This window comes from Mauremys reevesii, linkage group 2 (genome assembly GCF_016161935.1).
Source record: "Mauremys reevesii isolate NIE-2019 linkage group 2, ASM1616193v1, whole genome shotgun sequence".
NCBI classification, from domain to species: Eukaryota; Metazoa; Chordata; order Testudines; family Geoemydidae; genus Mauremys; species Mauremys reevesii.
The window spans coordinates 266,740,308-266,767,936 of record NC_052624.1 but is presented as its reverse complement, the minus strand read 5'-3'; the positions used below and the strand labels follow the sequence as shown (position 1 = coordinate 266,767,936).

At 42.6% G+C, this 27,629-nt stretch overlaps 1 protein-coding gene across 18 annotated transcripts in view; it reads left to right on the top strand.

Moving 5' to 3' along the window:
- Positions 1–27,629, top strand: part of MTSS1 (MTSS I-BAR domain containing 1) — a 176,106-nt gene that overhangs the window by 25,198 nt on the left and 123,279 nt on the right. For 17 of the 18 annotated variants that reach the window (XM_039522477.1, XM_039522476.1, XM_039522490.1 and 14 more), the window contains one exon: positions 3,450–3,523. In XM_039522477.1, coding sequence (XP_039378411.1) covers positions 3,450–3,523 — 74 coding nt within the window. Of the gene's footprint in view, positions 1–3,449; positions 3,524–6,961; positions 7,309–27,629 lie in introns of those variants that run through there. The other variant, XM_039522485.1, reaches the window with a different exon arrangement.

The following is a 27,629-nucleotide window of genomic DNA, read 5'->3' as shown; positions in this document are numbered from 1 at the left end:
CTGTTCAAACGTTGTCTGGCCAGTTTCCAGGTGTTCCCTGAAGTCTTGTCCTGAATGGGATGGACTGGAAAGCGGAGCCATGTTGGTACTCTTGAAAGGAGCTAGGCCCACTTCCTTATCTCCAGCAGCTCCTCTATACACCCAACACCCCAAGTCTTATCTGGCTTCCTGCTTCTGCCACCTTTCGCAGCTTGGGAAGCAGTAGGGGTAGGTGGCATACAAATGCAGCTGTGGCCAAGTATGGGGAGGAAATGAGACACAGCGAGAAGTGAGGAGTAATCTGTATAGAGGGCGGGTGGAGCTACTGCTGGGAGAGGAAAAAGATGAGTGGAGTCCTGGAGGGGGTTAAGGGTTTGAAAGGTTACAGTGTAGTATGTCCTTAAGCTAAGGTGCATTAAACAAATTAGGGCAACCTGGAAGTTTTTAATCATTTATTTTGGAAATACAGTTTGTCTGCCCAGTTGGGATTGCTTCAGAAACTGCTCCAGTTCCTCTTAATCCTGGATGCCACCAGTTCAGGACAATTGGGCAACTCCTCGTCTTTCAACAGGGAGACCAGAATCCAAGAGAATCTCCAGATTCTGGCGCACACTAGCCAGCCAGGTCTTGACCCCTGCTTTGTCTCCCCAGTACATCTCAGGTCTCTGCCATTTGCTGGCTTTTCAGTGCAGTTTTTCAGAGTTCTTCCTCATTTTTCTAATTTTCCTTATGGGCAGCAGTGACAAGGGACATTCCTCTCCTGCCCCAAAAAAGAGGTTCTGCATACTCTGGCTGCATCAGTACAACATGGACCTGTGTCATAGATTCTTGCTGTCAAGCTGCCCTTCAGAAAGAGCAATGGCATCTGGCATCATCTCAGAGTTCCAGACTACCTCTCCACTGCTCCTGGCCTGGACAGTCTCTGATGCCAGCGGTCCGTGACAGAGCTTTCAGATCCAGGCCTTGTCCTCAACTACTGCATCTGGAAGGGTAGAGGACAATTTCCAGCACCCTCTTTCCTCCAGCAGCTTCTTTTAGAAGGGGGAAAGTGTTTGTCTTCAGGTGCTGAAGTTCGATTGCTCAGCCAGTTTGTTTTATAGGTCTTATTCAAAGTCTTTTTTTCTCTACCACCCACGCACCACAAAGAAAACTTCCCTCCCAGGTGCTTTAGTAGCTCTGTGCACAGTTTGAGGATTCACTCACTTACTTCCAGCAAATGTTAATCTTTTGCCTCTGCTGCTTCCTCTGACAAAGGGGAGTATATTTAATCTAAGCTGGAGTTGGACCCTCTAGTGTTTTCTTATCAGAGAAGTGGAGCCTCCTTAGTAACAGTCTGGATAAGATAATGTAGCCCATGATTTTGGAAGAGTCTAACAATAGGAAAACAATGCTGGAAAAATCCAGATGTGGAACTAGCCAGGTCCATGAATAAGTATTAACAATTAGCTAGAGAAGCCCTGCTCCTCCCCCTATCCCAGGGGCTGACCTACAAATGACAGTATGTAGAGATTTCTCCTCCCGTCCATTTGAGGTTATCCTCTCTTTCAAACCCATATCTTGGATCAGAAGATTGAGAAGGCTCTTAAGAGGAATTCTGCATCGACTGTAGCCCAACTGTGCACTACCATTTATGTCTCCTCTATTTTGAGGGTGTGCTTGAAGTGAGGGTTGGATAACATCCAAGTAGTCCAGTTCCAGCTCTCCCAGGAAAACAATTCTTTATCTACAAGTATGGTCTTTACTGACTGCGGACAAGCTTCCCTGCAGCTTTCTGCTCACGTTTTTGGTTCGGTGAGTGTGGCAAGGATGGACTTCTGCCTTTGGGCCATAATGAGGAGACTTCTGAGGCAAAGTAAAATTGATGGATCTCTTTAAGAGGATCTTGATTGTTTGGGACTCATTTGGAGTGATCTCTTCAACTGTTGTGGGGAGGAGGGAATTCACTATATTCGCCGATGTTTCTCCGTACCTCATTGTCCATGAGGACTAAATATTGCTGTGCCACTGTTCTCATTTAATCCCTAAAGTCTTGTCCTAATTTCATTTAAATCAGGATACCCAGACTGAAAGACAGAAAAAGAAAAGCTTTGGCACAAAGCTGTGATGCGTAAGGCCCTCAAGACCTACTTATATAGAAAATTGGAATCCACGTATGTCCTCTCTGAGGATAAGGATCAAGGGACGCCAGCGGCTAGATTTGCTGTCTAAATAGATAAAAGCTGTTTATCTGTAGTATGCAATTAGCAGGCCGTCCTTGCCCTTTGAACCTGAAAGGCCAATCCAGTTCACTTCCTAGGCAGAACAGGTGAGCAGCTGTAGTTGAAGAAGTGCAAATCTCTCACTTGGTGGTCCCTGCAGAAGTGTTCTCAACATACTGCCTCTATGCTTTCATCCTCAGATGCTGCCTATGGACAATGTGCCCTTTGGGCATTCCTCATAGCTTGGTGGGCCTTCCTTCTGTCAAGGATGTGGGGGAGGGGGAAGGTATTCTGTATCTTGTGCATTAGTTTTGATGGAATTTTCTTCAGTTGGCTCTTCTGCCTTTGCCATCTTTTCTCTTCTGTCTCTTGAGGGTGTGTTTGTCTCCTCCTCGAGGTGAGACTGCCTCCGGGACAGAAGAGATTTCTTACTTGTAACTCCTTTCTTTGCCCTGGTTCTACTTGCACGGGCACCCACGGTTAGTCAGCAGGTGCAATTTTGTTGTTGTACATGTTTATATATAGCACTAAGACATTTGGATTAGCTCTTCTAGAGGCAAAGGTGGGGGTGGTCTAGCTGGCTTGGCAACTAAGACTGAAGGTGCTGACCTACCTGTCAAGAGGTGAATGATATAACCATTTGTCCTGCCCTGGTGTAACTGTAGGACAGAGAGAAATCTCTGGGTAATGAATAGTCTCCTTTTCCCACTGGTCCCAAAACTCCCAAACAGGATCAACAGATCTCTTGGAACTTACCCTCTTATGCTCTCACAGTTATCGGGGAGGCAGGTACCCTTCAGACGAGAACTCAAAGGATGTGCTTAGGATAGGATTTGACTAGGACTGCAGAGAACTTATTTCTCCCTTATCTGGGGATGTATCCTGCAACGTACAGGTGCCCCCCAAAATAGTAGCGGCTTTAATTTGTTTAGATTCTTTTTCATGTTTGATTGCTTTAATATTGATTCATCAGATGAAATCCACTTGAAGGGTCTGGCTGCATCCCTTTGAAATAACACCTGTCCTGCGCAATTCACAGCACAGCATTAGCATGGCTGCAACACGGTCCATAGTACCAGCACAAAGCAAGGAAGAGATTAAGAATTGAAGGCAGAAGAGGGCTAAATTCAAATGCAAAATAGAGGGGGATTTGTTATATTGTTGCCCCTCCAAGTTTCTACTAGTTTCTTAATAAGCCTAAATATTTTTGACAATAATTAAACAGGCAGTAATGAGACCTAGCTAATGTTTTGTTTTCTGTATGCATTTCAGGACTACTGTAGTAGCAGCTGCTGCCTTTCTGGATGCCTTTCAGAAAGTGGCTGACATGGCTACTAACACACGTGGTAAGCAGATGTGTCAATATTTAGTTTAACAGAACGCTGTGTCCAGTTTATACCATTTGTGGTGTGTGTGTGTGTGTGGAGGGGAAGCCTAACTTGTTACCACTTGCAGGCAGATCTGGTGGACCTCTGTTTGATGAGCTCTTACTTTCAATATGCAGAATATGAGAAGGTTTGGAAAGATTTTTTGAAAAATGATGGAGACCCATAATCTTGATTTGTTTGACATAAATCATTTTGAATATTTTTTAATTGGCCTCTGAATTACATGCTTGGAAAGAATAGTCTAACTGTAAATTTATTGAAATCTGTATCTGTTCACACTCTGACACTTTATCTTTAAAAAAGTTTAAAAGAGATGTATAGTCAGATCCTCAGCTGGTGTCTATCGGTGTAGATTCACTGAAGACAATAGAGCTGTGCTGACTTGTACCAACTGAGGATCTGGTCTGTAGATTTTTGTTTGTTTTAAGCCACAGTCCCGGGATAGCTGAGACAGTTGCCTGTACCTTCATTTTAGAGGAATCTTCCTCTATTCTCCCCACCCTCCCTTACCCTATAATTTTTCCTTAACCTGCTAATTAGTGGCCAAACTAGTTCTCCTTGCCTCTAGCAGGAAATGAGGGATGTCCAGGTTCATATGGGGTGACTGTGCAAGTTTGTCAGTGAATAGACAAGTAGAAACAGTGCAGCTGACAATCCTGCCAGATCCCTTGGTGAGTGCGGAGCAAAAGGCTGATTTTCTGTGGTGTGCTGAATGAACACTGACCCAGGCAACAAGAGTTCTGTCTGCAGAGGCTGGGATGCCTGGTCCAGCAGGGCTCTATTATTGAAGAGATATTCCAAAGTGAATGTACAACTGTTCAATAAGTTGCTTTCAGTAGCTTCTAGCTTTTTTATTTATTTATTTATTTTGGTCCTAATAAATCCTTGCTGGTTTCTAGCTCTGAGTAATACTGCATCCCTAATGTTGAAAAGTGTGAGGTTTAATTAGCAATGTGCTAACTATCTAAGCCACACTTTTCCTTCTGAGAGCAGTAGTAGCAGCTGGAACAAGAGTTAAATAAGGGCACCGTGACAACTTTGAGGAACCAGGTATTTGTTTTTGAAAGCTAATATTTGCGTTCTGCTAAGCTTATCTGAAGGAATTTTTTTTATTTACTGTTGGTGATATTAATACATACGTTGTTAAATGCCAGCTCGAACATGTTGGACATCAGACCATGATTGACAGACTTGGCTTCTGCTGGACATGGCAGGAAAGGGCCAAAACTAGAGATGAGACTGTCACAGGGACCCAAGATGAAAAATTTTGGTTTCGGATTCTGAAACACCCCTTTTTTCCACCCACAAAGTTCGGGCTTGGCTGAGCTCTGCTTCAGTGCTGGGTCACTAAAAGTGCTTAAAGATAATTAAAAAAAAATTTTTTTCTTACAGATGTTTTGAATTCTTGAATGACAAAAAAACCTAAGTAATGTGGATCTATGTAAATTAGTGTGGGATATTTTATACTTCTGTTCCATGTATTTGGAATATATCCAATGTGCATTGCATCTCTGAAGACTGCGGCCTTCAGAAAAGAAGCTCTGTAAATTCAGTCCTTTTAAATTTATATAACACTCACTGTTCTTCCTCCCTCACTTCCTCCAATTGAAATGATAGAAGGGCATTTTGACATATTTTTAGAAACTGATATTCTGACCAAATAATTGAAATTTCAGGCTAGTGGCTCTTCCATTTCCCTCTGAATATGTATTACTAAGAATTAGCATCTTGCATTGTAGCCAAGAGAAACCTCCTTGAGGTTCTTCAACTAATACAACTCCTTATCTCTCTTGCTGTAGACTGGATGAAATCCCAGTCCCATTGAAGTCAATAGTAAAACTCCTATGACTTCTCTGGGGTCAGGATTTCATCCAACTTCATAAAAGTAATAGCTTAAGTGAAATCTGGCTTAAAAATACTGATCCTCCCCTCCCTTTTGTGATGTGGGGATTCTTTTCCTGCCTGTGGTTTTGCCCCTTGAGGAGTTGTTAATTAGATATGTCGGACTTAAGACAATACTGTACTAAATGTTGCTATTTTTTTCTGTGTATTTTATCCTTTATTAATTGTGTGTTTCTTTGAGCTGTGGTGGTTGCTGTTGGTATAGATTATACAATTTAATACCGCAAAACCAAAGGTAGTTTTTTAAAAAAGTTTTGTCCCATGTTTGTTTACATTAACTGAAATTAGCCAAGTTTGCTTTTGTGTTTAACTGTCTGTGCAGAGAGTATATAAAATGTTTGTTTTTAATATGTATGCAAATGTTTGAGGGCAAACTACAAGCAGGAAATACACATGCATCCTGTGTACCACTTGACAGAAGGTTTAGCAACTTGGCGCGTTGTGAATTATAGGTATACATTGTCATTGTATGAACAAGTACTTATTTGGTAACTTTAAGTAAAAATGCTGATCCACCTGCCTGTTTCAGAGAGACAGTGCTATTCCCTAATGGGAAGTAATGTGATTAAATTGTTGTAAAGCTGTGTGCTGTTTTTTATGTGTAATTGCTTACTGTTTTACTGGAAGTGGCGTGTTATTTTAAGGCCCAGCGTTCTAGCTGATGAAAGCATTTTATCACAGTCAGTCAGCAGTAGCCCTCTCTGGCTACTTGTCAATCTGCTTGCATCAGCATTTGCTTCAGAGGGAGAAAATACAGTCTATGTCTATGTATATAATATATAAATATTTACAACTATACATACCCACGTATACAGGGGAAACCCTAATACCTTTGCAGATACCTGAGGATGATGGGCTGTACGTAGCTTCTCGTTTCATTTCCATGAAGTACAACACTGAAGCCAGGCTTTTCTAGCTGGCACTAACCTCTGCATGGTACTTGAGGTCTGCCACCCCAAAGTGCTGGCTATTCCCTTCCTATCTACCTATCTCACCGGTTCGCAAATGTCATTTCATTGTGACCCCCCTTCTGATGATAAAAATTACTACACGACCCCAGGAAGGGAGACTGAAGCCTGAGCCTGCCCAATCTTGGGGGGGGAGGGGGAGGCAAAGCCTGAGCCCCACCGCCCGGGGTGGGGGGGCAAAGCTGAAACCCAAGGGTTTCAGCCCCGAGCGGGGGGCTTGTAACCTGAGCCCTGCCTCCCAGGGATGAAGCCCTCGGGCTTTGGCTTCAGCCCTGGGCAATGGGACTCTGGCTTTGGCCCCAGGCCCCAGCAAATGATGCCAGCCCTGGCGACCCCATTAAAATGGGGTTGCGACCCAGTTTGGGGTCATGACCCACAATTTGAGACCCGCTCGTCTCCTTTGGTCATTTGCCTCCTCTTGACTTTAACTTTGCAGGTTTTGCTTGTTGTGCAGTTTTTATATTCCAGTTGGGATTGGAGTCTTTGCGGTGGAAGGTTCTAAGGGGAGAATGTAAAACAATGGACTCACAGGGTGGCATGTGCCAGTATGCACGGGCTGCCTTTGAAGGTAGCAAAGATCCACTCAGTGTGACACAGTGCATTGTTGTAACTGAGCTGGTCTATAGAAACAATAGCTCAGAGTGGTATGAGCTGCTCTGTTCATTTCAAGGTGGGGGGCTAACTCTGAAGGGTTTCAATACTGATGATGCTTACTCCTGATGTGTGTGAGCAGAAATATTCAGCTGTTCCAGGATGGCGAGTGGAGGATAAGTCTTACCACTCCTTTTTTCCAGTCTGACCCCTAAATAAGAAGAGCTGTTATGAGTCAACGAATGAAAGAACATTGTCCATCTAACACATGCAGTAAAAATGGTGCGTTGACATATATTAGTTATATTTATATTCCGGATACAGAATTTATTATAAGAGCATGTGAACTCAAGTAGTATAACACTGTGTTGTATTGGAGGATTTATCTCACTTTAAGGAGACAGTGTGGTCTGGTGGATTGACCGCGGGCAGGGTGCCAGGTACATGTGAGTCTGAGTTCTGCTCTGTATCAGTTTCAGAGCTGACCTTCCTCAGGTCATGGGGCTTGCATAGACTAGGATAAAAGATATATTCAAAGAGTGCTGGCTAAATTGGTTCAACTATGCATTTTTAAATATCCACCTTTTATTCTAGTCTAGATACACCTGCTGTGGGGCCATCTTGGGATATGTGCTGAGTGCCCCCAACTTCTACTGACTTCAGTGGAAGTGGACTGTCTTCAGAAACTCCCAGGATCAGGCCCTATACTTCTCTCCTTCTCTCCTCCCCGTCCATACCAGAAGATAATTCTTATCCAGAGTTCATGGGAGGATTCGTTCATGTGTAAAATCTATGACCGCAGTTCAGCCAGGTGCCTGAGCTCATGCCTAATATAAAGCATGTGAGTTGTCCCACTGACTACAGTGAAGTTATTCATTGGCTGAGAGTTATTTTATGTCCCAATTTAAAAAACAAAAAAAGAACAAGTACTAAGTGCCCTTAGAATTATTAAATGTACAACAAAATTACAGTAAATACTAATACATTACATTTCGTTAGCCACTGGCATTAAGGATGGGATTTTCAGAAGTGCTCAACGTTGGCGTAACTGCTCCTGTTGAAGTCCATGGTAGAGATCCTATTGGCTGCAGTGGCTGCATATGGAGATAAGTTTACCTTGGCCAGCAATAGATTAATAAAACAAAACAACTACCCACCCTGAGAAGCCATTTTTTCTCCCACTTCCCCCAAAATACTCTCATTCTGCCCCATCAACCCTCTCCAATAGATGGCTTTTGCCAGTTAGGCATACATTTCACTACCTTGCTGAACCAAGGTCTGTATAATGCTTTCAGTATTTTTATTTTTTTTAAAAACCCCATTTAAAAATTTTTTGGCGGAAAAATTACCTCAGACCCATTCAGAATTTTTTGATTTATAAAGAACAATCTTTCACTGGGTTCAATAGTCTACTCTGCCACAAAGTTCCTGTGTGACCTTGGACAAGTCATTTAGCCCCTCTGTGCCACAGTTCCCCATCTTTAAACTAAAGATAATAGCACTGCCTTACTTTGCGATGGGCATTACGAGTATAAATGCATTAAAAGATCGCAAAGCGCTTTGAGATCTACTCATGCAAAGTACTACATAAGTGCATTTTTAGGCATTATTATTTTAATTATTATTATGGCTTAGTTTGCATTTTGCTGAGGATGGAGAAAGAAGAAAAACTAGATTGGTCTAGTCATTTTCTCATTTTCATAAGTTAGTGCAATATTACTGCATCTTAGTTCAAACCATTGAAGGGGGAAATGGTCATTTTTAGAGACTTAAAATCCTAGAGCCTCTCTTCTAACCCAGCCTTCTATAAATGTTGGCCTTAAATTAAGTTGACATGATCCTGCTATGTTTTCTTATAACAAGAGAATCCCAATATGTTCAAAACACTGTAGTTTGTAAATATAAATTTGTTTTTTTGTGCAGTTTTAGTGTGTGGATAAGTTGGTTTCTTTGCTTTGTACCTACACTAATTTTCTCTTTGCCTTCACTATATTTTGATGTCCTTCCGGACTGGCACTGGATTTAAAAACTTGAAAATGTAGGTTGGAGAGGAGTAGTGACATTAGCCTAGTGTTTTATAGCTTCAGAGTTAATACTGATGTTATCCTTTAAATCTGCTTTATTGAATATTCATAGGGGAGCCTGAATATATTAAATGGCAATGTTTCCCCACCTTCTTCTTCATTTCATGGGTGTAAATTTAGAAGACTTATGGGAAGAGAAATTGAAAGCTTTGTGATTACGTGGGAGCTAACAATTGATCTTCAAAGTATGATTGTTAATGAGTCCTTCAGTATCCACTTCGCATTTAGCGGGTTTTTTTTCTTGAACTATATTGAAGTGGTTTTTAATACACATAGCAGGAGTATTTGCTATTGGCAGATAAGTGTACCTCAGAATGGTTTAATTATACAGTAGCTCAGAGAGCTTTTCTGCTGACAGTCTGACTCAGTGTGTGATGATGCAATCATGGGCCTTGCTTCAACTTGACATGTCCTGCAAGGGATACACCTTCCCTTCCCATGTACAGTGCAACATACTTTAAGATGTCAGTGCTATTTATGCTCTCAATCCCCTTCATTCTGCAGCAGTCCATGAGGAGTGAAAGATGATCTGCACATTAGAGTGCTAGTGAGATGTGTCTCGGAAATGGTTTCCTGACGGTAGGATATGACTTGGGGTTAGAGGGTGTCAAGGCCCGTGAGGAATAGCCAAGATAGCACATTGGAGAGCAGCCAAAACTGATGCTTATGTCTATGCTGCAGCTGAGTGTGTGCCTCCCAGCCCAGGTAGACAGAGACATATTAGCTCTGCTCAAGCTAGCGTGCTAAAAATAGCAGTGTGGATGTTGTGGTGTGGATGACAGCATGGGTTAGATGCCTGAGTACAAGCCCACCTACTCCCTAGTTCAGGTGACTACCTGTGCCTTTGCCTGTGCTGCTATGTCCACAATGCTGTTTTTTAGTGCCCTAGTTCAAGTCGGACTGGACTGGGAGACATGCTTCTAGCGGCAAAGTAGACATATTCCCAGGGACCCAGGGTGCATACTCTAGTTGCTAGCCAGTGCTGAATTTTGTGATTCAGCTGCTATTATTAACCGTGATAACTAGATTAAAGTTAATATGGGTATGCCTACCTGTGCTCCAATCACACCTTTGCTTTGCAGCGTAGAAGTACCCCTGGTGTTCCCAGGCTGGGGAAAGGCAACTGAGGGCTATGGGCAGAAGATGAGTCTCTTTCATCTGGTCTTGTGAAAATGAATTATTTGTATTTCAGTAGTGTCTGGAGGCCCCACTGTGCCAGGCACTGTGTAAACATGAAGTAAGATGGTCCTTGCCCCAAAGATTTTGCGGTCTAACTAAACAAGATAAGTGATATGTGGGGGAAAACCGAGGGGAAGTGATTTGCCCAAGGCCACACAGCAAATCACTAGCAGAGCTGGGAATAGAGTCCAGGTCTCCTGAGTAATATTTTAATTCTCCTAAACTGGTGTTTGACTTAATAAAAATTGCCATAAATTGTGTTCGCAGGACAAAATTCATGACAGTACAGCGTAATAGCATGGGAAATATTGAAAGAAGTGTCCCTTCGCTGTCAAAAAACTTCAAAGTTAAACTTTGAACCAGTTGTAGAGATGGGTGCAGGAAAGAAATGTAATTTCCCCCAAAAACTTGTCCCTGTTTTTGCCTGGCTCTAGGGCAGTCTCCAATGACTGGAGACCTACTGTAAATGATGACATCACAAGAAGCATGGGAGTAAAAGTGGAGCTGATGAGGGGAAGGGAATTTAGTCACTATAAAACTATTTTTTTCATTAACAGCTGTTTAAGTGATATTAGAATAAAGGAAACCTTTGTTCAGTTAAGGGCATCTGAACTTACAATAAATGTCTCTGTCCTTCCCCCGGTCCTCCCAAATAAATGAAACCCAGGGATGATCAGACTTTACACACATGGTACTTGTAAGGTGTAAATCAAGCAGGAGAAAAAGCAATATTTAAATAAACCTTTCATGCTACCAGTATGTGCAATAAAGGGGTCAATTTAAAATCCTTTGCAGGTAGTTTTTAAATTGCTTGAATACATATTTACATACAATCTGTGGTCTGCAATATCAATTCATGCACAACAGATAATAGTTTTAAAACTATTATCTTTTTAATATTAAATCTGCAGAATCAAGGAAGTACGTAGTTGAAGGCAGGTAGTATTATCCATGTCTTCTCATCTCTATCTTCTTGCTCATAGATAGAGCACAGTGTTAAAATCAATGAGCTGCATACATACCTTGAGAGTTCTGTGGTACTCAGTAGAATGGGGTCAGAATGGAATGAGACCTGAGTCTTGTCTTTTTTAGATGTAGTTTAATCTTAAATGCAAGAGATTTAAAGCTATGTTGTAAGAATTTTTTGTTGTTGTTTCTAGATAGATTTTTGTGCGCTCCCCTGACTCCCCCCCCTTAAGGTCAAGTCTAAAGCTAGCTCAGGATTCACGTAATCAAAATTAGTGCTGCCTTGCTACTTCACACTGAGGGGAAATTTCCAGTTTGATAGATAAAATAGTCACTATGGCAACCTACATGGCCACCTAGTCCACAGTGCTTTGCGCAATATGGTGTATAAATAGACGATGATGTCTCTTTCCCTAAATCAAAGCGTTTTTTTATGAAGCCGTCTGTCTTTTGTAAAGAGATTGAAATGCAGTTAGGAGATGGATTAGGCTGCTGCAACAATTGGTATTCAGGCAGCAGAAATTAACAAATTTAATTGCAAAGGTTTCTTTAAAAAACAAAAAACAAACACAAGAAAAAACCCACCGCCACCACCACACCAATGTTTGGGAGGGAGTGCAAGTAAGAAATGGCAGGTGTATAGTAAGGAAGAGGTTGACACCCCTTTCCTGATTAGAAATGCAAATCTATTCAGAAATATTGAGTCAGAAACCTTGTGGGGGGAGGTAGTGGGGGATAAGGGAAGAGTGAGCATTAGATATGCATTGCTATTTAATCAATAACAGCAGCTTTTTTTCTGACTTTCGTATTTCTTAGCACTGTAGCATCTAAGGCCCTATGGACCGACCCCTGTGTCCATACGGTGCCCTTTATTGGACTCTGTGTAGGTGTAGGTATCTGCCCACATGTTGTTCCTTGCAGGACTGGGAACGAAATGCCTGGTTTTTGGAATTGGTCTTGAGTTACAAGTGTTAAAGGGATGGGATTGGAATTTTAAAACCTTTTAAAAATCCAATTTCTTGGGGAACTGTGAAGATGAAATAATCTTTAAACAGCTTGTGGTTTACACTCATTTCACTAATTTACTGGAGGGAGGGAGAGAGAATGACTTTTAAAACAGTGGCGGCTGAGGTGTTGGTTGGTGGTTACTTGTCAATACAGCCCATCTTCCTATGGTTGGAGATCCCCTTTCAGTCTAATTCAGTCATGATGTGCTAAACTGATACTGTAATTGGTGCATAACCCTACTTCTGTAGTAACCACAACAAAAGAGCTTTTTTCCCCTTTGTGAATCTGTTGGTTAGCAACAGTTGCTAAAGAGATGTTTCCATTGTAGTTTACCAGTATTTGTTTTATTTTAATCTATTTGTCATAAGGCATCTATAGGAAAAATAAGTTTAAGGCCATTAAGTTAGAATTGAGGTTGCTTGCCCTTTATTTAAAGTACATAAGAATGGCCATACTGGGTCAGACCAAAGATCCATCTAGCCCAGTATCCTGTCTTCCGACAGTGGCCAATGCCAGGTGCCCCAGAGGGAATGAACAGAACAGGTAATCATCAAGTGATCCATCCCCTGTCTCCCATTCCCAGCTTCTGGCAAACAGAGGCTAGGGACACCATCCCTGCCCATCCTGGCTAAAAGCCATTGATGGACCTATCCTCCATGAATGTATCTAGGTAGACTTATACTGGTGGCCCAGGAGATGTTGCCCAAATAAAAGTACTGTATAGGCAGCTGGCGATGCTTGCCCAAACTGCCTTTCCATGTCCCACCCAAAGCCTGCTTAGGCCACCTCTCGAGACGAAAGGCAGCTGAGCCTCTACATGCCAGTTCGCTGCTTGGCCTCTCTGGGTATGTCTACACGGCAGTTAAACACCTGTGGCTGGCCCGTGCCAGGTGACTTGGGCTCTCAGGGCTCGGGCTAAAGGGGCTGTTTAATTGCAGTGTAGAGGTTTGGGCTTGGGCCACAGCCCGGGCTCTAGGACCTTGAGAGGTGGGAGGATCCGAAAGCCCAGGCTGTGGCCCTAGCTTGAACCCCTACACTGCAATTAAACAGCTCCTTAGCCCGAGCCCTGCGAGCTCGAGTCAGCTGGCACCGGCCAGCCACGGCTGTCTAATTGCAGTGTAGACATACCCTCTGCTGAGATTGAGGGTTGTGATGGTAGCTTTAGTGAACGGTAGAATGTGCCCACCAGAAATCGGATTAGCAAAGTCAACTTGCTTCCTGCAAGTCACAGCACAGCTTTGTGCTGGCAACTTCATTTAGCTGTTGTATCAACCCAGGCAAGATTCAGACCACTGACATAGGAGTATGTCCTGTTATCACGTCTTTAAGCCATTTGTCCTTCTCTTCATTCCTTTACATCAGTCCTGAGTGATGCAAGGCAGCATATTTGTGGCACATTATAAAGATACACCCTTTGGACTGGAATACAGGTTTGTTCTTAGGTTTTCCCCTCAGACAGAATTCTGTTTCTGACAACATAAAGGACACAAACAAATGTGAGATTACAAGCCTTGGAAGTCTAGAATTGAGAATTGCACATCCAGAACAATGGGGCTCTGTTTAATCCTCGAACAAAAGACCCCGTGGCATTTGCATGGTCTAACAGGCTTTCCCCCTCTGTGATATACTGTCTGTCTCTCAGAAGGATGCTTGAGCTACTGTTTCTGATGTTGTTTTAATTATTCCCTAGAGGCTAAACTCTGCCATGTCAATTCTTTTTATGTACCCTTACTGCAGAGGTGTTGCAAGTGTGTGTGTGTGTGTGTGTGTTAGGGCTGTTCTCATTGCCAGGCAGTTTGCTTACTAATATGATTGGTCCCACATTTGTACGCTTGCTGCTCGGAGGAAGGTTATACATTTGTATGGTAATACTGAGGTCTTGCTTAAAATAGATCAACTTCCTGTATTTTCTTGTCCTTCTGTTTGCTGTGAGCTGTTGGGTGTTGCACATAGCAACAGGGGCAAATAATTGAGCTAGCAAGTGTCAGTTTGTTTTAAAATGAGGCGTCTCCTGGAGATAGAGCCTAGGCAGTTTTCTGGTCTTGTTTGGCCAATACTGGGGTAGAAATACCTTTTGGATGCAGAATTCTGAGCCCCTCGAGAGGGGAGCCCTTTCGGTTGTCAAATTGTACTAGAAAACTAGTATCAGCCTAGGACAAGTGACTTATTGTTCTGTGCCCTTCCCTCCCGCTCCACTCCCTTACTTAATGAAGTCCAACCTGTAAAACCGCATGAAAGTTAAAATAGTGTGATCATCCTGCTGTTTCAATTCAGTGTTAGAACCTCTCTTATCTTCTTTTCTAGGAAGAGCGGGTGTAAAAGGGCAAACTTCTGTAGTGAATGTTTTCCCCCTGCCCCCCATTCCGATTGTTTCATTTGGCCTTTAGCAGGCGAGTTCTGGTTCAAAAATGACCCAATCTCCGTGAATGATTGGGTTACACTCGGTTAAATCTCATTGCATTTGGCACTGTTTGATACACGAGAGGGAGCACGTTTCTTATTCTCATAAAGACCTTGGTGAAAAATGCTGCCATTTTGCAGCAGCGGCCCTAGCACAGGTTGTAGATAACCATGTGAAAAATAATAGGGAGTGGGGGAACGTTCTGTTGGATTGCAGTGTAGCAGAATCATGGGATAATTGTATGGGGTGGTTCTGTTTGCTATGCCAGTGCTTACAATTACTATGCAACTCTGTCTTTCTGAAGCATTTACTGCTATGTAAAATTGAAATCTGCATTATCCCCCGCTGTGAGCGCCTGGGCCTAGGGACTGGTTACTATAGAAACTAATATCAAGGAGCTGGCTGGTGCTTTTCTTTGGAGTTGTATAAGAGCGTATTTCACAGTTCCATGCAATCCTGTGCAAATGTTTGATTACAGCCAAGAAGATAGGGAATGGGCTCTCCTTGCTACAACTGAAGTGCATGCACCTCAGATGGTACTGCAATCTGAAAATGGACATTCTGAAGAATGCCTGCATCAGAGGTTGACAGCGTGTATGTTTCTGATGTTGCCAAAAGAGCCATAGATTTGAAGGATTGAAGAATACAGTGAGAATTGATGGCAGAATATTCTTATATTCTGGGCATCACTTCAACCCATCTCAAAGTGAAATGTAAGGCTAGGAATGGGTGCTGTTTCTCCACAGGATAACAGCTGTCACATACTGATACTGAGCTGGAGTCTATTTTGCTGTGTATAGTGAATAGCATTGTTAACAAAGTTACGTTTGCAGGGCCAGATTCTGCTCTCATTTCCAAATGTGCAGTTTTAAGTTGTAATGGGGTTGCATAGCAGAATGAAAAGAGACAAGAACAGAGGTGACTTTCACAATCCAGGGTTTGTGGTGCTGGCACACAAATATCCTAGTTCTTCTTGAACAATTATTGTGTTGTGTTCTGAGGGATGAAGATGGAATCCCATAATATGTGTGTATCTTTTAAGAGTACCTTAATAGAGGTACTCTATCTTAATAGAGTAGAACTCCATTTTTGTGAGAAGAGGAATACAACATAGAAATAGTCTCCTGCAGTAGAGTAACAATCCCGGAGCAGAGAATATTTCATACAGTCAGAAGAATGGCTCAAAGAAGTGGGCATACCCAATGCAGAATGGTACCTGGATGTGAACAGTTCCCCAGATATTGTGAATTAAAGTCAAGGGCAGTTTTATTGCCAGCCAAGTTTGTAGCATCAGCAACATAGTCTGAGGTGTGAACATGTATTCTAATCTATAATTGAAAGCTAGTTGAACATATTTGAGTATAAAAATATGGATAATCACACTTTTTAGAATAAGATTTCATAAGAATGGCCATCTAGCCAAAGGTCCATCTAGCCTGGTATCCTGTCTTCCAACAGTGGCCAATGGCAGGTGCCCCAGAGGGAATGAACAGATCAGGTAATCATCAGTGATCCATTCCCTGTCTCCCATTCCCAGCTTCTGGCAAACAGAGGCTAGGGACACCATCCCTGTCCATCCTGGCTAATAGCCATTGATGGACCTATCCTCCATGAACTTATCTAATTCTTTTTTGAACCCTGTTATAGTCTTGGCCTTCACAACATCCTCTGTCCAGGAGTTCCACAGTGACTGCATTGTGTGAAAAAATACTCCTATTGTTTTTTTTGTTTAATTGACCTTATGTTATCCATAATACAAAATATTAACTTGCCTGTTCACGTGATGCCATTAGTTTAGTGCAGTCATGATTTTGAGTATTTTTGGACAACAGTAAAATGTTTCCTGGTAACTTGTTAATGCCACCTCTCAGAAGGGGGTAGTGTCAGAACTGAACAGCATGTGTTGGTTGATATTGCTGAGAGAGCTTGTTAATCAAGGGGTCAGTCCTGGGGCTGGTTTTGTTCAACATCTTCATTAATGATCTGGGTGATGAGATGAATTGCACCCTCAGGAAGTTCGCAGATGACACTAGGCTGGGGGAAGAGGTAGATACAGTGGAGAGTAGGGATAGTGTCCAGAGTGACCTAGACAAATTGGAGGATTGGGCCAAAAGAAATCTGATGAGGTTCAACAAGGACAAGTGCAGAGTCCTGCACTTAAGACGGAAGAATCCCATGTACTGCTACAGGCTGGGGACTGACTGACTGACTAAGCGGCAGTTCTGCAGAAAATGACCTGGGGATTATAATGGACGAGAAGCTGGATATGAGTCAACAGTGTGCCCTTGTTGCCAAGAAGGCTAACGACATACTGGGCTGCATTAGTGGAACCATTGCCAGCAGATCGAGAGAAGTGATTATTCCCCTCTGTTCGGCACTGGTCAGGCCACATCTGGAGTATTGCGTCCAGTTTGGGTCCCCCCACTACAGAAAGGATGTGGACAAATTGTAGAGTCTCCAGTGGAGGGCAATGAAAATGATTAGGGGGCTGGAGAAGCTGAGGGAACTGGGTTTGTTTAGTCTGCAGAAGAGACAAGCGAGGCGGGATTTGATAGCAGCCTTCAACTACCCTCTTTGGGGGTTCCAAAGAGGATGGAGCTCGGCTGTTCTCAGTGGTGGCAGATGACAGAACAAGGAGCAATGGTCTCAAGTTGCAGTGGGGGAGGTTTAGGTTGGATATTAGGAAACACTATTTCACTAGGAAGGTTGTGAAGCAGGGTGGTGGAATTTCCATCCTTAGAGGCTTTTAAGGCCTGGCTTGACAAAGCCCTCACTGGGATGATTTAGTTGGGGTTAGACTAGATGACCTCCTGAGGTCTCTTCCAACCCTAATCTTCTATGATTCTATGAATCTGCATGCCTTATAGTAGTGCAGAGATAGTCTCTTCTCTGCTTCCCAGCAAATGGGTGCTAAGCCGAGTGCTGTAAGACTTCATTATTTTTACATAACACACTCCCTACAAGTCTAGTAGATTATTTATAATTCATGTGTTAAAGCTAAAGAACACTTGATAAACAGGCGAATAAAGCATGTTATGGTGGATTATCACTGTTGAGAACCAGCGGTTCTCTAACTGTGATGCCCAGAGGAGGCACAGGAATGTGTGAAGGGTGTGTGTGTGTGAGATGTGTGCTTTTTATTTTTTTGGTAAGAGCTCTGGCTGTCAGCCTCGGGTGGCTGGGACTTGTGCAGAAGGGCCATGCACACCTGGGAGGCGGGGATATTGGGGACAGCGGGAGTCCCGCCGCTTGGGATCTCCTTTCTTCCCCCTCCATTCCCACACTGGGAGGCAGCATAGACTTGGGCTCCCCTTCCCTCCTCCCCAATCCTTCACCCGGAGGCGCAGGGCTCCAGCTGTCAGTCCAGGGTAGCAGCAGCAGAGCAGAAGAATGGGTGGCAGTGGGGTGCTAAGTCTGCTGGGAAAAGTGATATTGATGAATAACACTTTTCACATTACCACCCTTACTTCTGTGCTGCTGCTGGTGCAGCACTGCTGTCAGAGCTGGGTGGCGGTATATGTACTTTGTGTGTGTGTGTGTGTGGCGTAAAGGATTATAGACACAAAGAAGGGCGGAGGGCAATAAATAAGTTTGAGAACCACTGTGCTAGACAAATAGTAGCTAAGTGTGGGCTTCAGACATGCTGGTTCGGAGGTAAAGCGTTCACATGTTGTACTTCATGGCTGTGCAACGAGGAGCCCAAGTGAGAAGTGTAATCGGGAATGGCATGCGTGATTAAGCAAACGGACGTTTAACCTGCAGTTGGGGAAATGAAAGCTGTCTTTGAAGGGACAGCGTAATACTCTGCCCATTCCAGACCACTTGATAGAAGGGCACTGTACAGATTTGTGGTGGTTAATTGATAAAGCCTGTAACAGGGTGGCTTGCCCCTAATGGCTGGAGGGCCTGAGTCTAGCCAACCCTGGTTACTAAAGAGGCACATCTGGGTTAGTTTAGGTACTTCCCTATAAAGGGCACCAGCTGGCTACAGTTAAGGCAGAAGCTCAGGAAACTGCAGGAAGTAAGAGAGACTTCTGCAGGAAAGACCCTCATACCCAGGGGGTTTGGAAGCTAGAGCCAGTTAGGGTCTGGAAATGACCTGCCAAAGCAGGGAAGACCTCAGGTAGGAAGGCTCAGAAGTAGGGTGAATTGGCTCCAGCAGAAACACCTGGAGCATGGGGTTTCCCTCCTGAGACTACAGACAGGAAAAGCCTGGGATTGACCTGTCAAGAGTGTAAAACCGATGGATTGTGTTTTGGAGCTTTGTTTATGTGAATCAACTCACATTCCTGAAAAGGGGTGGTGAACGGACAAGAAAGGTCTTTGTGGAGTTTAAGAAGCTCCTCGAATGGGGGAAACTGAGGCAGGCTGCCTGCAAAGCAACCCAGAGCCACAAGTGGGCACCTGGGAGGCAGCCGGCTTGTGAGTGCAACATATTTTTCAAAATGGGAGTGGGGAGGCGAGGGAAGGGTTTTTTAAATAAGCAGGGTGGTTTTTGTGAATAAATGATTAAAGTGGAGAAGAAAAATGTTGATGGTACTGTAATATGACTTGAAATTTCATGCACCGTATAAGTGAACAGTAACCTGCTCTGGAAATTGAGAGAAGAGTTATGTTTCGAAGCAATTGTTGCTTGATCAGAACAAAGCCTGCCTGTTGAAGCATGGTACTAGAGTACATAAACTTCCTTGCAGTAGAACTTGAATGGGTGTGTGTGTTAAGAATATTTATCTGCCTGTCTTGAGTGCTGCTGGTGGATATTGTACAGAGCTGGCAGGAAGATCTAGCATTCCCCTTGCTTGTGGAAGGACTGATTCATTAAGACTAAAGTAGGAAGACCTCACTGCTCCTTTCACTTCAATACGTGGACTGTTTGATACATTACTGCATTCAGATCAGAGTGTACTACCAAAAAAACCCCAGTGCTTCAAAACCTAAATTTTAATGCCACCTTTTGTATGGGAAATATTCAAGCCCGACTTTCAAAATCGACTTCCATTTTTATGTGCACCGTTTTGCACATACAATAAATGATACCCAGAATTGTTTTTGTTCATGTCTAATTCATACTTTCTCTAGTAATTCACCAGGAGTTAAAGTCTTGGCAGATAAATTGCACTTGCAAAAATAGGAAGCCTGGCTTGCAAAGTGGGTTCTCCCGGTGTCCTAGGTAGTGCAGCTTTATTGTTTAAAGAATGTCATCAAACTTTAGGAAATCTGTTGTGGAAAATAAGGCAAGGAGGTGCTATTAGCATCATTCTTTACAATTATTTCCTCTAATATGTAAATGTTTCCCTTTTTAAATGAAGTGCATTCCCCATGTAAAAAGCTTTCCCATGACCAATGGGAGTAAACATTAAATATTAACGCTGTGGTTTTAAGTTGCATGGAAATGAAATGGGGCAAGTCAGTTCAGTTTACCTTTGATTCATTGCTTCCAGGAGCTGCAAAGAGAAAAGGTTGAAAGGACACGAGGAATATACGAACCTTTTCCTTAGCTGTTTCACATAATGGCGTGCTGTGTGCCAGACAGCAACCTAGCTAAGGAGATATGTTGAGTTTAGGTTGTGTGTAAATTTTTATTTTTATTTTTAAATTGCATGCCAACAGTATCTGACAGTGGAACATCCATTTATATAAGCACAGTAATTTCTAGTTAAGGGTATTTCAGGTCTTTCTCAAAAGGGGAAACAGCCTAACAAAATGACTCAACGCTCGGCAAGCTAAAACTGTCTCTGGTTCCTCTTGGATAGAGGAGTGAACGGATTGGTTTAAACACAAGGCTGGGTGCCAGGAAATTCTAAATTCTAATCCCATCTTTGACATTTTCCTCTCTCTCTGACCTAGCTGATTAGAGTGGTTCCTCCTGGCCTTAAAATCTATTAACTCTGGGCAAGTCACTTAGTTTATTTTCCTCCATTTGTTAAAAGGGTGAGTATTTTCTTACTTAGTGTTGTGGATTAATTCATGAAATGGTTAAGAGTATTTTTTTTTTTTAAATAAACGCTCGGTGTCTTCCCCATAGTCACCTATAGGATGCAGTGGTTGATGTATGTTGGACTGGGAATTTTTCCATCAATGCCCCACAAGGCTGGCAACCATGCTCTGCTTTATCTTTAAAGCTCTCCCCACTTTCTTTTGCTGCTTTTAAATTATTTGTAAATTTCACCACTCCTGAGAACACAATGAGAACATATGATTTTTTGAGGGTGGGTGGGTGGTAAACACTGGTAATTGTTCCCCATTTCTAGCCAGATTTCTAATGCCTGGTTCATGTAGCTCTACTGAGCAAATGGTAGAGATCACATTTTATTCAGCAAAGGCTTTATGTGCTGTTTTTCTGTCCTTTACCTGCATCTGTGGGTATCTTTCTTGTTTTGGAAGCACAAACGCCCTATGGTAAGAGGCAGCACCATCCATATATTTGCATTAAACTAGATGACCCATAAATATACAACCTGAAAAATAATCTGGTTGTTACTGGTCACGGTTGCGAAAAGCAAGGTGTTTTGGACCCTGATTGTTCTAGCTCTGGGTAATGGGGTTAGGGCTAGCCAGAAATAAGTGCACCACAGTCGTGAGCGCTAACAAGGCCAGGTGTTTTGCCTAGTGGAGGCAGACCTTTCTGATAGATTGCAAACTAGATTTGGCTGTGTAAAGCAGGTGTAAAACTAGACAACTTTGAAAGCCTTGTCAATGTTCCACTGCCCTATCTCAGTTCCCTTCACGCCAGGTTTTTATTACAAGATACTAATGAAAACAATATGTTTAGACACTGAAACTTCCATGCAATAAATGTAGAGAACACTTCAGTTCTCTAACTTACCTCCTGTTTAGTACTCCCGTTTACTCTTTTAGATTTCATTTCATCAACTAAAGATGTTATCTCTAATTAATGACATTTTAAAAAAAACCAGTCTACAGGGAGTCTGGTTTCTTGGGATTTTTTTTGAGAAATCTCAAATTACTTTTAACTCTGATGAAAACCTTTTAATGTTGTTTTTTATTTATAAGTTTTAGACCTGATCATGCTGACAGGAGAGTGGGAGTAGAATTGTTTTGGCAGGAACATAAGGGACTGCATCTCTAGTTTGAATGAAAGCTTTCTAGACGTGGCTTATCAATTAATTAGGCCTCTACTTTGGCAGGCTTCAGTGAGAGTGCTAAACAGTGCCTTCTAGTCCAGAAGGCCCAGTATGACACAAATATTAATGATTGTCAGTTAATTCCTGTGTGACTCAGATGGGTGGATCTGGGATCAAAAGGACTGCTGTCTTTCGACTTCATGGAATGTAGATTGCCTTTTGGGGCATTGCATTGTATATCCATCTGTAGTAACATGTGGATGAACTCTTTGTGGTGCTAAGTGGGAAACGTGCTTGTACATTTCCCAGTGATCGGCCCAGAGTGAGGAGGATAGGTCTTGCTTTACTCGAGAAAGATTGAGATGCCTGGGTGGGATAGGGAATTCCACGTTGACTAGGAAAGACAGGTGACTGCCATGTTAGAACCTTCAATATACAAAATATTATTTCCCCTTTCTCCTGAACCTTCCTGCTCCATACTGTTGAAATAATCATCTTTTTTTTTTAACTCCTCTTGCTTGTTTGAAAATGTAATACCCGTTGTATCTTTCCTAGATTGATAGATTAAAAGGCCAGAGGGGACCACTGCAATCATCTAGTCCAGGGGTCAGCAACCTTTCAGAAGTGGGGTGCCGAGTCTTCATTTATTCACTCTAATTTAAGGTTTCGCGTGCCAGTAATACATTTTAATGTTTTTAGAAGGTCTCTTTCTATAAGTCTATAATATATAGCTAAACTATTGTTGTATGTAAAGTAAATAAGGTTTTAAAAATGTTTAAGAAGCTTCCTTTAAAATTAAATTAAAATGCAGAGCCCCCTGGACTGGTGGCCAGGACCCAGGCAGTGCGAGTGCCACTGAAAATCAGCTGTGTGCAGCCTTTGGCACGCGTGCCATAGGTTGCCTACTTCTGATCTAGTCGGACCTCCTGAATAACACAGGCCATAGAACTCCCCCAAAATAATTCTTAGAGCAGATCTTTTAGGTTGGATGTTTTTTCTATCTTGATTTAAAAATAGCCACAGATGGGGAAGCCACTATGTCCTTGGTAAATTGATCCAATGGTTAATTACTCTCACTGTTAAAAAGGTACGCCTTATTTCCAGTTTGAATTTGTCTAGCTTCAGCTTCCAGCCATTGGATCATGTTATAATTTTCTCTGCTACACTGAAGAGCCCATTATTAAATATTTGTTCCCTGTGTAGAAACTGATGGGCTGTAATCAACTCACCCCTTAACCTTCTCTTTGTTAAGCTAAATAGATTGAGCTCCTTGAGTCTATCACTATAAGGCATGTTTTCTAATCCTTTAATCACTCTCATGGCTCTTCTCTGAACCCTCTCCAATTTACCAGCATCCTTCCTGAATTATGGACACCATTGAAATGTGGACACAATATTCCAGCAGCAGTTGCACCACTGCCAAATACAGAGGTAAAATAACCTCTCTACTACTTCTTGAGATTCCCCGTTTATACATCCAAGGATTGCATCAGCCCTTTTGGCCACAGCTTTGGACTGGGAGTTCGTGCTCAGCAGATTCTCCACCGCACCCCTCCAAATCTTTTTCAGAGTCACCAGCTCCTAGGATAAGAGTTCCCCATCCTGTAAATATGGCCTACATTCCTAACAGGCCCAGAGTAGCCCTTCTAGCTGTGCTCCTCTCCCCTGGCTAATTACCTGTTTCATCTCATTCTGCACCTCAAATAAAACTGGGCCATGATTTAAGCAAGTTGCAGTTTGCAGTTGCTGGTGAGAGCCTGTGGGAGGAACTGTGCAAGGGCTCTGAAGCACAGCGGTGATTCATAGATTTTGAAATGCCGAGGACACTGATGGCTTTCCACAGAATCAAGCAAACTATTGCTGTCCTACAGCAGAGCTAGGCACAGGAGTGTGCAGACTTCATGATACTGAAGACCCTGATGGGAAATGTGCTAGTCCCTGAGCTGCCTCTCCTTTGTATAAAATTGACGTGATTTGACCAAACAAGTACAAGCGGATTTGTTGAGACTTGTCCTTGTTGATAACAGAAAGAGACTTTTAAAATGGAAAAAAAAATGCTGTGTATGACTCCTTTCATGTGAGGACCTCACAGCAGTTATTGGAACTAAGGGACTGATTCTCACATACACCTATGAGGCGCACATCCCCCCCCCCTTTATACTTGAACCTCATACAGACATGGCACATAAAGAGTGGTGTCGCACTGAGGCGCCCAGATTAAATGGCTTGCACAGGAACAAACAGCACCTTGACGGAGGTGGGAACAGAACCCATGAATCTTGTTCCCCTGCTTTAATCACTAATATAAACTTAGGATAAAAGGTGGTCTGTAGGTTTTTATTCAACAGGCACCAACAGGTTCTGTTTAGCAGTGGGCAGTAGTTTGAGCTCACTTGCTTTAGCATTAGCAGTGGAGCAGTGCTGACATGGCCGCCCGTCTTACTTTCTAATTTCATTTCTTCCTTCGCCAAATTGTAGTGTATTTTGGGATTTTAGAAACTCCAGCAGCACATGGGACTTACTGGCATTTCTCTTAGTCTCTCACTGTTGCTCTAGTATTGCTGCAGCTTCATTGCTGGTAGTAATGGTGCTGGCAGTCAGTGTTCATGCAATTATATTGTCTAGAGCTGCTGTGAGCGGGGTTAGCTGACACCATGGTGGTGAAGTAGGTAGTGGCTTTTCTACATTCACACTTTCTTTCTTGTTGTAACTGGTGGCAGTGCAGTTGCTGGAGATCTACGAACAATGCCATGTAGTGGACATGGATTGGTTTGGAAACACAAAATAGCATCCCTACCGGTGACGTCAGTCTTACGCAGAAATGAGCAAGATAGTACAGAATAATATTGTGTACCTGTTATTCTGGAGATAGTTTTATTTTATTTCTACACAACAGGCCAACTTTTAATCACTGTTAACCAAAAGACTTTTTAAAAAGGACATGTAGAAATAGAAATCTAGTCATTTTCAATAATAAAAAAAAAATGCAATTATTTTAGGGTACTGTTTGCCTCAAGTCCCCTGCCAGAGTTTATGGCTTTACAGCTACACATTCCTATGTTTCTATCCTCTGTTGTTGTGTGAAAAACCCATAGAATCAGAGGAAAGAGATTACAGATCAACAGACTAGACAAACTGTTGAATGCATCTTTCAGCTGAATCATCTTTCAGCTGTATTTATTTTGATTTACATACAAAAGGGTGCCTATCTCAGCCTCTAAGCATCTTTGACATAAAATTGAAACCAAACAAAAAGCACTAAATAGTACAGTAATCTTCAGTCATAGAGTTTAAGGCTAGAAGGGACCACCAGATCACCGAGTCTGACCTCCTGTATGTCAGAGACCACCAGCACCCACACACTAAACCCCACAACTGAAATTAGACCAAAGTATTACAGCTCACAGCAGACTAGACTATTATATGCCACAGGCAGAGAACAGGAGGGATCAAGGTATGCCAGTGCCTGAGGCCCTGCATTAGCAGGTTGTGTTACAAATAACAATAAAACATTTTTTATGTTCTTTTAAACTCTCCTTCCTAGAAAGGTGCTGGCAGTTTCTCTGGCTGGTGTTCTTCAGACCTAATGGCTTGTAAAATGCCTAAGAACAGTGCCTATTTTGCAAAGTGGTTTGTAACGACACAGGTAGCACTGCTGTACTTTGGCCGGGGCTTGTTTTGTGGAGAGTTCCTCTTTGCTGATGAGTGTGCACTTGTAGCGCATACCATTGAAGACGTGCAGCATCAAATCGACTTTTTCTGGATCGGCAAAGTGATTTGGACTCTGTCAGCCGCAAGAAAACTGATATGTGACTCTCAAAGCCATATTTTATGGGCAGTTGAAAATGGGAGCACATACCCTGGGAAGCCAATGAAAACAATATAAGGACACTCTCAAAGATCACCTAAAAGCTGACAAAGTTGACCCAAACACATGGGAAGCTGCTGCTGCCAATAGATCAGGATGGCGTCAGGCCTGCTGGTCTGCGGTTAAAGCCATCGAGAATAGCAGAACAGAAAATGCCAAAGAGAAGTGTGAGTGAAGAAAGCAGACTGTGGTGAAAACATGAGGCCACGTCTGCCCAACGTGTAGATGCATCTGCGGATTCCTCGCTGGTTTACTTTTGTACAATAAGATGCACTGAAACAAACTGATTCTCCTACTACTTATCAGAGACCTCAGAGGTCTGTTGTACTTTGGCCAGTGCCCTGGATAAGAGTTTTCCTGTAGCATCAATGGAGCCCGTTAAGAGGCTTGAACACATGTAGAGATGCTGCATTTCGTTTTGAGACAAGGTTGCCTGTAACGATGATAATTATGACAGTTTAGAGTGCCTTGAGGTATATTACTTGGTAGGATTGTCACCCAAGCAGCTTTTTGAAATACTATAACGGGGCTACCTTTGAACCTCAGTATGCTCATCTACCCCTCTTCCCACCATTTACACTGCAGGAAGGGGCTGGACAATAGGGAGGCTTGTTTCCTTCTAAGCAAGCACAGCTATCTCTGAGTAACAGTCCCATTTTCAGAACCTGTACGTTGCCGCTTTAAAGCTGGAATAATTAAAAATAAGTCAAGGTGTATTCTGTGATATATTTTAAACTGTAAGCCTGGCAGATTTATTTTAATTTGATAATTTGGGTGAAGAACGAATTACCTTAATTTTTTATTAGCTCCTTTAGGTATAGGTTGTACGGAGTGTAGTGTCATGCAACTTGGAATTACCCTGGAAAGTTGCCAACTAACTGCCACATTTTTGCTCTAGCTGAAAACAAATTGTCCAACAGCTTGTAATATGTGGTTTTGAATCATCCCAGAAATCTTTAATTGGATACGTCCACCATATGTGGATAAAATTTCCTCTCACTTCACAATTTCTCCAGCACTTCTACGCAGACTGACAGATTGAGACGGCAATATATGTAAAAATACCTTTGAAATAATACCTTTAAAGATTATTTTCTTCTGGCACATATTTAAGCAGCTGGGCCATTTCTCCAAATTCGAGCCCCATCCTCTAGAGCAGTGGTTCTCAAACTTTTGTACTGGTGACCCCTTTCACATAGCAAATCTCTGGGTGAAACCCCCTTTATAAATGTATAAAAAACTGTTTTCATTTTAACACCATTATAAATGAGGGAGGCAAAGTGAGGTTTGGGGTGGTTGACAGCTCGCGACCCCCCCCATGTAATAACCTTGGGAACCCCTGAGGGGTCCCGACCTCCAGTTTGAGAACTCCGTCTCTAGAGTAACTATGCCCTTGGTTTTCTAAACAGTAACACCTTTAGTAGCTAGGTGCCTGGTTTATGTTCTCTGGCAGTATGGTTTGTATGTTTGTCTAATCGCACTGAGGAACATGAACCTTGTACTATTGTAGCACACACACATATTGCCCCCTCCCCCTATGGTTTTGTCTAGGTCTTGGTTTGAAAAGGGGATAAATTAGCTATGCTGGACTCTTTCAATCAAGTCTTGCACTTTACAAGATGGAAGGTATTGGCAAGGCAGCTTAGTAGATCTTGCTTTGCATTACTTGTTCTTAATCCAGTAGAAAATCCCTGGCCAAACAAGGTACGCAAAGCTTGTGGATCCTTGTTCTATAGGAGGGTGGTCTATTTGCTTCTTGCTTGCATATATATACCTGCCCCTGGAAATTTCCACTACATGCATCCGACGAAGTGGGTATTCACCCGCGAAAGCTCATGCTCCAAAACGTCTGTTAGTCTATAAGGTGCCACAGGATTCTTTGCTGCTTTTACAGATCCAGACTAACATGGCTAACCCTCTGATATTTGGAGGAAAAACTGATCTGCATGGAAGAATTTGGAACACTTTTTTTTTCTCCACGGACAAGGTTGGGGAGCTAAATAAGAAGTCAG